Source organism: Malaya genurostris, chromosome 3 (assembly GCF_030247185.1).
Source record: "Malaya genurostris strain Urasoe2022 chromosome 3, Malgen_1.1, whole genome shotgun sequence".
NCBI classification, from domain to species: Eukaryota; Metazoa; Arthropoda; class Insecta; order Diptera; family Culicidae; genus Malaya; species Malaya genurostris.
Genome location: NC_080572.1, coordinates 201,266,395 through 201,278,816, shown reverse-complemented (window position 1 = coordinate 201,278,816; position 12,422 = coordinate 201,266,395). Strand labels below are relative to the sequence as shown.

At 39.2% G+C, this 12,422-nt stretch overlaps 1 protein-coding gene across 11 annotated transcripts in view; it reads left to right on the top strand.

The window, feature by feature from the left end:
• Window positions 1-12,422, top strand: part of LOC131436179 (protein encore) — a 159,287-nt gene that overhangs the window by 100,964 nt on the left and 45,901 nt on the right. Inside the window, exon 1 of one of the 11 annotated variants that reach the window (XM_058604735.1) lies at window positions 11,215-11,785. The exons of the other annotated variants lie outside the window; for them this stretch is intronic. Within the exon in view, the coding sequence (XP_058460718.1) occupies window positions 11,780-11,785 (6 nt within the window). The 5' untranslated portion in view covers window positions 11,215-11,779. Of the gene's footprint in view, window positions 1-11,214; window positions 11,786-12,422 lie in introns of those variants that run through there. 11 annotated transcript variants of the gene reach the window in all.

The window sequence follows — 12,422 nt, the reverse complement described above, 5'->3', positions numbered from 1 at the left end:
ATTTTTCAATATAACTGCCGGTAAACCGTCAGGGCCAGAGGAGGTAGACGACTTCATGCAAGCGATTGCCGTCCGAATCGAATCCTCGTCAATATGAATGAGATTTAAAGAATTATTAGATTCTGGAACGTTGAGCGCGGCGAGTGTAATTTGTTGCGGGCTTAAAGTTTCGTTTGTAAAGACACGAGAAAATTTTTCCGAAAAAAGCTGGCAGATTTCCCGCTTACACGAACCAGTAAACTCTCCAAACTTCATTATAGAAGGTAACTCAGACTCCTTCCTTTGCTCGTTCACGTGTTTCCAAAAAGACTTCGGATTGGATTTCAATTTCCGTTGTACATTTTTCTAGTAGCTGACATGACAACGCTTGACAGTTTTCTTATATAATTGATTGATCTGGACATATTGATTACGCAGTGTGTATCCGCCATGTTTTGAATACCGTTTTAGGACGGCTCTTTTAGTCGTTTTCAGTTGTCTCACTACGGTGGTCTGCCATGGTGGATGCAGGGACAGCCGTTTGGATCGTTTTGGTACAAAGAAGTCAATCGCGTAGCTCATGACGTTAGAGAACGTTTGTACAGCAGCGTTGACATCATCATTGTCGAGAATTTCCTCCCAGTCAATATGTATTAGAAAGTCGGTCATTTTAGTGTAGTCAGCTTTATTAAAATTATAGCTGATGATGTCGGTCGTGTTGTAGCCATCTGGTGGAAGATTAGAGTTGAGCACAATATGAAGTGGCGGGTGATGTCGAACAGATTTGACCAAAGGAAACGGTGAGGCACTAATTATAGGTGCAACATCTGCTCTGCTCGAGAAGCATAGATCCAGCATTCGGTCGTTTTCGTTGGCAACAGGATTCGATTGGCGAAGTAAGTTCACACTATAACCGTCGAGCAAGGTCGTAATGCCAACATGGAATGTTGAAAGCGTCGGATCAGCGAAAAAGAATCCACCGGAAGTTCCTTGCCATTTGATTCCGGGAAAATTGAAGTCTCCAACAATTAAAATTTCGTCGATTGGACGCGCGTGAGTTGAAAAAATTTCATGAAGGGACTCTAAGTGAGCATTGATTAGAGCAAGATCGCGACATCGATCAGGTGGAAGATAGACCACGCAGAGGAAGAGTGTGAACTCGGCTAGCTTGACACTGATCCACAATTGCTCGACACGACTACCAGGCGTTGATTCGATCAACTGCGCTTCGAAACGTCTATGTACCGCAACGAGCACCCCGCCTCCGGTAGATTTGGGACTGTTAAGAGTACTGCGATCGGTTCGAAAAACTTCGTAACTGGCACCAAACCCCTGGACAGACAGCGTGTTTTCTCGGAGCCAAGTTTCGGTAAGAGCGATAATGTCAAAACAATCGTCTGAACTTGCTAACAAATACTCGTCGACACATGAGTTCATACCACCGACGTTTTGGTAGTAAATCTGCAGATTGGAGTTACTTGATCGGACTTGCGATGGAAGGCTGGAAACTGGGATCGGATCAGTGCTAGAACCGTTCAATGCAGATGAGTACTTGCCATTTGTGGTGGTTTGGAAGACCCCCTTTTCGTTTCCGCACACAGGACCGGGACGGCTGACGATCGCTGGCGGCAGTGGCTCGACTGTGGGGAACGTATCGGGGGCTTCCATGATGCTAACTATGTTGCGTCCCAGTCCAACCTCAAACGATAAATCACGCGCATCAATGGTGCTGGGCAGCAAGAGATTTCCAACGAGGGGTAGACATCTACAAGCGCGAGCAAGATCAGGACTTGGATGCAAATAAAAAAGACAATACTTGCCGTGGAGAAATGTTTGGAAGACTCCTTCATCACACCCACACACAGGACCAGGACGGCTGGAGGACGCTGGCTGCAATGGCTCGACTGTGGTGAGGGGTTTATTTGTTTATTTGTTAAAATAATTCATCTGACAAATAATAGTCTAAATGAAAGGAAAAAGGTACAAACGGTCAATTTATAAAAAAGAAACACTTGATAACTTTTGTGCAAACTTATGCGATGGTTCCCCAAATTCGAACAGATGCTCAACTTTGGAAAATGCACGTATACATTCTGTCATTGGTTCATGTAGTCCGAAAGTAGTACGATGAAATCTTGGTTGAAGTAGACTCGTCGAGCGTAGAGATCGCTGAGAAGCACGGAAGTCAAGGAGAGATAATAATTTTGGTGAATCAATATCGCCATTGATCACTTTAGCCACAAGTAACGCTTGCTGTATTTTTCTACGTCGCTCTAGTGTTTCCAGTCCAATCAGGCGACAACGGTCAGGATACGGTGGGAGATCCAGTGGGTTCCGCCAGGGAAGGTCCCGCAAAGCAAATCGAATAAATCTCTTTTGTACACGTTCTATCCGTAAATTCCAAACCAGTTGGTAAGGACTCCAAATTAAACACGCATTTTCAACTAGTGGACGCACCAATGAGCAATACAACGCTTTCAAACAATACGGATCCTTGAAGTCCCGACTAATTTTTGCAATAAATCCGAGTTGCCGTGTTGCTTTGGAAATTAAAGTTGATCGGTGTAGATTAAAGGTGAGTTTAGCATCCAACAAAACTCCGAGATCATTGACAAATTCGACTCTATCAAGCGTTTGTCCATCAATTTGATAGTCAAATACTATTGGATTTATTTTGCGATGAAAAGTTATAACTTGACATTTCACGGTACTGATTATTAAAAAGTTTCGTCGACACCAGTCTACGAAAATATCTAGGAGCTCCTGAAGATGGACACAATCTTCAACAGCACGGACTGCCAGGTACAGCTTTAAGTCATCAGCGTAAACCAATCTGCATCCGACGCCAAGTAGTAAAGCAGCATCGTTGAAGAACAGCACAAACAGTAGTGGACCAAGGTTACTGCCCTGAGGAACACCCGATTTATTCGTGAACGGAGAAGAAGTACAAGAGCCAAGCTGCACACGTAGTACTCTGTCGCATAGATAAGAGCTCAACCATTTTACAAACGTTCTCGAAGCGCCTAATCGAGACAATTTTGCTATTAGTATTCCATGATCTATTCGATCAAATGCAGCTTTTAGATCGGTGTAGATGGCATCAACTTGTGACTTTTCTTCGATCCGCGTAATACATGTCGATGTAAAATCCAGTAGGTTCGTATTCACTGATCGTCCAGGCATAAAACCATGCTGGTCGGTGGATATGTATGTCTTCGTTTGAGATAATATTGAAGCGCTAACTACTAGCTCAAATAGTTTCGACGCTGCTGGCAAACTAGTTATACCACGATAGCTTCGAACATTCAGGCGATCACCACTTTTAAAAACTGGAAACATAAAAGACTGTTTCCAGATTGTCGGGAATATACCATGCTCAAACGACTTATTAAAAATTGCACATAAAGGATCGGTCAGGACGTGGGCGCAACGGCTATAAACTACTGCTGGAATACCGTCAGGTCCCACAGAGTATGACTTTTTTAGCTTTTTTGCGGCGGTAACGATCATATCAGGAGTAATTGTAAATGTACTTATATCCACTAAACTGTCAGGAACATCCAGCGCGGCGGTCTCTGCCTGGCTGGCAGATGCGGTGCTATCAGCAAAGACAGAAGCGAAACATCTCGCGAACAATTCACAAGAATCTGATGTACCCGTTGATTCTACCCCATCAAGACGAACGTTTGGAGGGATTGATGAACATTTTCGTTTCGAATTGACGAAGCTCCAAAACTTTTTAGGATTCCGCCGTAGATCAAACTGGATGCGCATTACATAGGTTTTATATAAACCAGCATTCAATAACCTATATTCATCACTGGATTTCTTGAAGTTTTGCTTAGTTACAGAAGAACTCCATCGACGGTGTTTTCGCTGCCAATGATTGCGCTCTCGTTTCAATGCACGGAGACGAGAATTCGCCCACGGAGGAGAAATGGGACGCTTCACGAAAGGCAAATTAGAATTGAACCACTCCAACAATAGGTTTATAAACTGCACAGCCATATCATCCACATGGTCGAGCACCTTTAAAGGTTCCCAATTCGTATTTAGAAGAAATTCCATCAAGGCATCAAAATCTATTTGCCTATAATTCAACTCTCGAGGTTCATTCAAAACAGCAGTTCGGCAAACCTCTTTACCATGATCAATTGTAAATGATATTGTTGAGGGCGGGTGATGAAGGTCAACGGGTAGTAGTGGAGCGGTGCTATTCTTTACACTTAATGGTGGCTCGAGAGGACCAAACACTAAATCTAGAACACGTCCGTTGTGATTTCTTTGTTGGTTTGCTTGAAAAAGGTTTAAATAATCCATACCGTCGATCAAAGCGGTGCTAGCGGCGGTGAGCTGAGAGGAGCTAGAGTAAATATTTCCATCACTTCCCTCCGTCCACACGATGCGAGGCTGATTGAAATCACCACACACCAGAACAATATCATTGGATGATGATTTACATAATACCTCCGATACGGAACAAATATGTGCATCAATAACACCAACATCTTGGCTTTTGTCAGGAGGAATATAAACAGCGCAGATCTGTACTTTTTGACCACGCACGGTGACACTTGCGCACACTTGCTCTAGGCAGCGTCCATTCATTGTTTCGATTATCGAACAAGTGTGTGCTTGCGAGACGGCAATCAAAACACCACCAAAACTTCTTTTTTCACTATTTTGGGAACTCCGATCACAGCGAAAGACGTTGAAGGCGTTTCCAAATAGTTGTAATGAATTTATACGGTCATCGAGTCCAGTCTCCGTTAGTATAATTGCATCGTAACAGCAATCTTGCGTGGCCAAGAAAATGTCATCAATTTTCGTTCTTAAACCTCGAACGTTCTGGTAGTAGATCCAAATTTTGTTGTCGTTATTGCCGTACTGAAACGTGTGATTCTTTAGCGCAGGAATATCAATATTTTCAAAAAAATACTCGCCTCTGGTGGAAACCCTAGGGTTTCCACCGTCCGCTGTACATCGCAGTGGAATATAACTCCCTACAAGTTGCTTGTGCTGGGGGGAATCATTCGTCGGTCGTAGTTTTTTTGGCAGGTTTATAAATTCGCGAAACAGTAGTCCAACCGGCCAACGGGATGGATCCAGTGCCTTTGCTTTCATATCGGTGTTAAGTCCAATTTTATATGATACGAAAGACATGTTAGAGACATCCTTGCCTTTTGGAACGAGCCGTACTAAGTGAATTGGTTCATTTAAATCCAAGCAGCGAGAGACAATTTTTTGTACATCACTATCTGAGACTAATGGGTTGAGCCCAGAAAGGTACAACCAAAACTTTTCTGCGTTTGTGCAAACAGATGGAACGGAGAGGTCACTAAAGTCGATCTGACTGGTTCCATGATCTGAAGGAGCTTGAATGTTTGTTGTATCATCCACCCGGCGACGTTTTGAACTCCTAGATAACGTGAGATTCGGCCATTCGGATTGACTTACTGTTCCCGTTATGTTGGCGATTTTATCAGTTAGGACAGTCACTGCATCGGAAAGCTGCTGTACTTGAGCAGTTAAATCAGGTACCACACTATGTGAATTTAGCGACTCACGGGAACAAGCTTGTCCATTATCATCGATGTATTTGCGAATACTTCGACCGTTAAGCTCTTCCCTGCAAGCGGTGCATACTAGCAGAATTTTGCCGAGAGTGAAGGCTTCCTTCAAGCCTCTAGTGTTAATACCGCAGCAGGCTTGATTGATATGCAGAAAAGCATCACAGAAACCACAACGCATAGGCTCGAGATCGTTGATTTCCTTTTGACACTCGCCGCATTGTTTTTTGTCCATTATGTCTCTCTACAAATTCGTAGTACACGGTCGATGAAAACAAAAGCGAGAACTTGACGAAGTCGATGAGGCAACTGTCAGCGATGATGATGGATGCGTGTGTAAAACCGATAATAGGACACTTTTGAAAGAATTTATTCTAAGTTTCCCGGCTCGTAAAAGCTTAATCGATTGGAACTCCACACGAAAAGGCTTCAGAAACGTCCACCGAAAGTGAGTAACAGATTGCAGCTTCTAGACTAAACGTTTTTACTACACAAACTTGAGAAAACTGAGGCACAGTACAAAAGTATACAAAGTCAAACTTAACGAACTTGTTGTTGGTTCAGGAGCTTCCAAAATGCCTATAACAGTGCGTCCCGGTATATTTCCATGCAATCTCATAACGTCATTGGTGTTGTCAAGAGGGAAAAAGGCGATCCAGGTGTACCTTGCTGTTCCATACTCACAGGCGTACTACGGTCATTCTTATCTGGAGTAGGCGGAGAAACATCGATAGGCGGACACCAGACATCCTGCTTCCGGTTGTCCTCAAACTCGCGAAAGAGGACACCTTGAGGCCATGTGTCAGGATTAAGTGCAACATCACGATACTTAGCAGGAATTCCAACTTTGAAGGAGATAAAGTTCAGGGTGTTGACGTCCATTCCTTTTTTCACCAGCGGGATGACCGAAATTTCGTCATTGCAATTCAGTCCATCTTTCGTTAGTTTTTCGACCATCTCTTTACTAACGCTGGGATGAAAGCGAGAGAGGTAGATCCATGCAAGAGGGGAAGCTAGCGGAACCGTTGCAATATTGCAGTTTTCGGCTGGTTTCCGCCCACCCATCAATGAACTGCTTGTCTCAAATACCTCTTCGCGACGACGTTTAGCAGCCGGACGAGAAACTGGATTCGCTGGCACCGATGACGAAGTAGAAACGATGCGAGACAGGCGAGATATTTGCTGGCTATTTTTTGTTATTTCGGCTTTCAGCTCAGCACATATTGACTCAGTTTTTTTTTTTTTTTTTTTTTAATAACTATTTATTGGAATATGAGTTAAAATTAAATTATTAAGATTTAAATTGGGTGTTCAGCCACAAGTGGTGACTTTTCAGCCCTGTTATATATATATATATATATATATATATATATATATATATATATATATATATATATATATATATATATATATATATATATATATATATATATATATATATATATATATATATATATATATATATATATATATATATATATATATATATATATATATTATTTGGTTATTACCATGAAGACATCATTTGCTTCCTCAATTGAAGATTGCATCGATTTTTGTCGGAATTTGCTTATAATATTATGTGACATTACATCTAATGGTTCTATATTTGTGAGTCTGTGTAACTCATTTGTATTAAACCAGGGAGGACGCTTCAGAATCATTTTCAGAATTTTATTCTGAATCCTTTGAAGCGTTTTCTTCCTGGTGGAACAACAGCTTGACCAAATTGGTACCGCATAAAGCATGGCTGGTCTGAAAATTTGTTTATAAATTAACAATTTGTTTTTTAGACAGAGCTTAGAATTTCTGTTTATAAGAGGATATAAACATTTAATATATTTATTACACTTTGCCTGGATTCCTTCAATGTGATCCTTGAAAGTGAGTTTTTTGTCATACGTTAAACCTAAGTATTTAGCTTGATCAGACCATGTCAATTCCAAGCCATTCAATTTGAGAATGTGATTATTGTTTGGTTTTAGAAAAGAAGCTCTTGGCTTGTGAGGAAAGATAATTAATTGCGTTTTTGCTGCATTTGGTTTAATTTTCCATTTTGACAGATAATCACTGAAAATATTTAAACTTCTTTGTAGGCGACTGCAGATCACTCTTAGATTTCTACCTGTGGCTAACAGACTTGTGTCGTCACAGAATAGCGATTTCTGACAACCAACGGGTAGATTTGGAAGATCAGAAGTGAAAATATTATACAAGATTGGAGCTACACTCGAACCCTGCGGAACACCGGCTCGTACGGGTAGCAATTCAGATTTACAATTCTGATAGCTAACCTGAAGAGTACGATCAGTTAAATAATTTTGAATCATTTTGATCAAATAAATAGGAAACTGGAAATCAGACATTTTTGCTATTAAACCTTTGTGCCAAACACTGTCGAATGCTTTTTCTATGTCTAGAAGAGCAACTCCAGTGGATAACCCAGAAGATTTATTTGCTTTTATCATGTTCGTTACTCTGACAAGTTGATGAGTAGTTGAATGTTCATGACGAAATCCAAACTGCTCTGGTAAAAAAATTGAATTCTCATTTATATGAGTCATCATTCTTAACAAGATAATTTTTTCAAAAAGTTTACTGATAGAAGAAAGTAAGCTAATTGGACGATAACTTGATGTTTCTGCTGGGTTTTTATCAGGTTTTAGGATAGGAATTACTTTAGCGTTTTTTCATCTTTTTGGGAAGTAAGCTAATGAAAAACACTTGTTGAAAATTTTAACCAGGAGTCTCAAGGCAACATCGGGAAGATTTTTAATAAGAATATTAAAAATTCCATCATTACCAGGAGCCTTCATGTTTTTGAGTTTCCTAATAATTGATTTAATTTCATCAAAATTCGTCTCAATAATGTCATCGTGTGATAACACTTGGGTTGAAATATGATCATACTTCAGTGAGACTTCATTTTCAATAGGACTCACAACGTTTAAATTAAAATTGTGAACACTCTCGAACTGCTGAGCAAGTTTTTGAGCTTTTTCACCATTTGTAAGAAGTATTTGATTTCCTTCCTTGAGAGCAGGAATTGGTTTCTGAGGTTTCTTAAGAACCTTAGAAAGTTTCCAGAAAGGTTTAGAATATGGTTTAATTTGTTCAACTTCTTTAGCGAAATTTTCATTTCGCAAAAGAGTAAATCTATGTTTAATTTCTTTTTGTAAATCCTTAACTATGTTTTTCATAGCAGGATCACGAGAACGTTGATATTGTCGTCGACGAACATTCTTCAACCGAATGAGCAGTTGAAGATTGTCATCGATGATAGGAGAATTTAATTTAGTTTGAGCTTTGGGAACTGAAAGATTTCTAGCTTCGATAATATAATGATTCAAATTATCAATTGCTGTGTCGATGTCCGCAGAATTTTCTAAAATAGTTTCATGATCCACATGATTTTCAATGTGAGATCTGTAATCCAACCAATTAGCTCTATGATAGTTGAAAATAGAACTAATTGGATTAATTATAGCTTCGTTGGAAAGTCTGAATGTTACAGGAAGATGATCTGAGTCAAAATCAGCATGAGTAATCGGTTCACTACAAATGTGACTTTGATCTGTTAGTACCAGATCAATTGTAGACGGGTTTTTCACGGAAGAGAAACAAGTAGGATTACTGGGATGAAGAACTGTAAAGTAACCAGCTGAGAGTTGATTATGAAGTATTTTACCATTACTGTTATTTTGCCTACAATTCCACTGGACATGCTTAGCATTTAAGTCCCCTATTACGAAAAATTTCGATCGATATCTTGTAAGTTTTTGCAAATCGCCTTTAAAGAAATTTAATTGTTCGCCGGTGCATTGGAATGGCAAATATGCTCCAGCGATGAAATAAATTCCATGAATGGTTTCAACTTCGATTCCCAAGCTTTCAATAACTTTAGTATTGAAAGAAGGTAAAATTCGATGTTTAATTTGCCGTTGGACAAAAATGGCAACTCCACCACCAATTCCAGTAAACCTGTCAAATCGATGAACCACATAATGTGGATTACTTTTCAATTTTACATTTGGTTTAAGAAAAGTTTCTGTCACAATGGCAATATGAATTTTGTGAACTTTGAGAAAATTATAAAATTCATCTTCACTCGATTTCAAAGATCGAGCATTCCAATTTAAAATATTCAAATAATTATTTAACATCACTGTTAAATTTTAAATTCATTATAATATTATTTGCAAATTTCCATCCGATTTGAAATGCTTCAAAAAGTGATGAAGTCGAATTCATTTGGATGATCATTTGAAAAAGTTGATCTTGTAGGTAGATCATTTTATTTTCAGTTATATCGCCTAAATCGACTTCATTTAAAGAAGCGAATGGCATTGAAGGAATATTTGTAGGTAGACTGCCATTAGAAGAAGATGATTTGGCCGGTCTACCTATTAATAAATTGTTTTCGTTAGAAGAAGAACTGCAAGGCACTCCTGTGTTTTGATTATTTACATTAGAAGAAATAGGAGATAGATTTCTACCTAATATACCAGCATAACTGACATTAGAAGAAGATGATGACGAGGTCGATCTACCTGTCAATAAATTGTTTTCGTTAGAAGACGAATTGGCAGGTGCCTTAGAAGAATTTTCAGGTATATTCTGTAAATTTAAGGTCGTTGATTTGACTTGTTGTCTAAGCGAACGAGCGTTTAAAATTTTTTCCCTGACAGGACATTTCAAATAATTGGATTTATAATTTCCATTGCAATTTGAACATGAAAATTTATCAGTGGTTTCATTCATTGGACAAACGTCTTTCGAATGCGATTTACCACAATTCAAACACCGTATATCCATATGACAATTTTTGGTTCCATGACCGAAGCCTTGGCAACGACGACATTGCGTTAAGTTAGCAATACGATTATGCCGTTTATAATGTTCCCAATGAATTTTAATGTGGGAAATGAAACGTACTTTTTCTAAAGTTTTCAAATTGTTTACATCACTTCGATTGAAGTGTATTAGGTAAAGTTCATGGGAAATTCCAGAGCGTGGTTTAGAAGTACCATTCGCTCTTTTTTTCATAAGTATTACTTGGGAAGGGGCAAAACCAAGCAATTCTTTTAGCAATTGAAGTCGGAAATCATCACCGTCACTGGTGGCATAGATTGTTGTTTCTTCCCAGAACGACAAGCGTCCATTTTGGGAATTTTTGAAGAATTTTCTTCTATGTCGCTACAATCGGATTCAGTAAGAATCTCGTAAATATTGTTAGACGGCATAGGATCAACGGAAGGGAAATCCGTCCGTTGTCTTTTATTTTTACATTCAGATTCTATAAGATCGTGAATGTTATTAGAAAAATGTTGAATAACGGATTGTGATTTATTCCGTATTGAATTATTTTTAGCCTTAGGCTTGTTGCCTTTCCGGTTGGACGCAGGCATTTTTGAAATTAATGAAATTTTAAATTAAATTAACTAGGCTAAATTAGTCTTCGATTAGACTCCTAGCTAGCCTTAAAAAAGGCTGATTAATTTCTTAGTCACTCTAATATCACTCTTTGTATCACTTAGTCACTTAGTTAGTGATTCGGGTAGCCTTGAAAAAGACTGAAGCCTTGAATCAATGAAACTCTAGGTAGCCAGAAAAAAATTCCAGGAGCCAAGAGCTATACGCGTGCGGTGCGAACGACTGTTCAACACCGACTGATATTGACTCAGTTTTTTCAGCAATAGCTGAGACAGCACACCCAATGGAGGAAACTGTCTCGCGAAAACGAGCAAGTTTTATCAATTTACAACATTCGTCACAAATCCAGAGCAAATTGGGGTTCTCGTCAATTACTTTCAAAAACGGCTTGTTTAGTTTTGCGCACTTCATGTGGACTACATGATTGCAAAAACCCGAACACCCTATGAAATCATCATCTGATTTAACGGTTTTAGCACACCGATCACAAGCACTAGCCATCGTGCACAAAACTCACAATGCTGACACTGAGGTTCAGATGGCGCCTCGAACGGGAAAAATAGAGTGAGTAGTTGGATTTCTATATAAAACGAAATCTTCGGTAGCCGGCACTATCGTTCCAAACAAATCACAAACAGCGACCAAACGGATCGAAAAAACACTTCGAAGTCCTTCGCCTCGACACGACACGAAACACAATCCGGATCTCGTCGAAATCGTCAATAACGCAGTGGGAAAAACGCTCAAAAAACTCCGAAATAATCAGAAAAACTACCAGAGCGAACAAACACACAACAATGGCGGTAAGTTGTTTACAAACAATAGGGAACTTTAAGTTGCCTCTTGAAACGACGGTCATTAAAATAATGTCAAGAGACCTAAAACACCGAAGAAAAACACATGCGGATGATAAAAAAGGTATCATCTCACTGCTAGGTGGATTAAGCACGTTTTCTTGTTTTGTCTTAGAAAGGCTTAGAAATTTTTTTAAGTCAACTCTTTGACACTTAGAAAATTTTCGATTTTTTTCAAAAAAAAAATGTTCAGATTACACCAGATCTCGACGTTTCATGCATTTCTAAGACATTTGGCATCAGAAAAAATTTCTTCACGCGGTTTTCCGAAGTTACGCGGATTTCCAAAGTTGATGCTTGCTGAAAAGAACCAATCAAAATCGATATAGTAGTCTTCTTAGTTGTGTTTCCTCACATCCACAGTAGAACAGTTGGCAGAACGATTTTCCCGGATTGGAGAACTTTTGACGCCAGCTTTTGGATATCGTTTTTTCCATTTTATTAGTCATATTTTTAGTCTGTCTTTTTGTTGGGTATGTTTCTGCATTAGGTATGTTTCCTTGTGGCATATGTGGATAACACGGTGAATTTTGCTAAGGTACTCACCCAAAAGTAACTTTTTGAGCCATTTCTGGTTTTGGTTTTA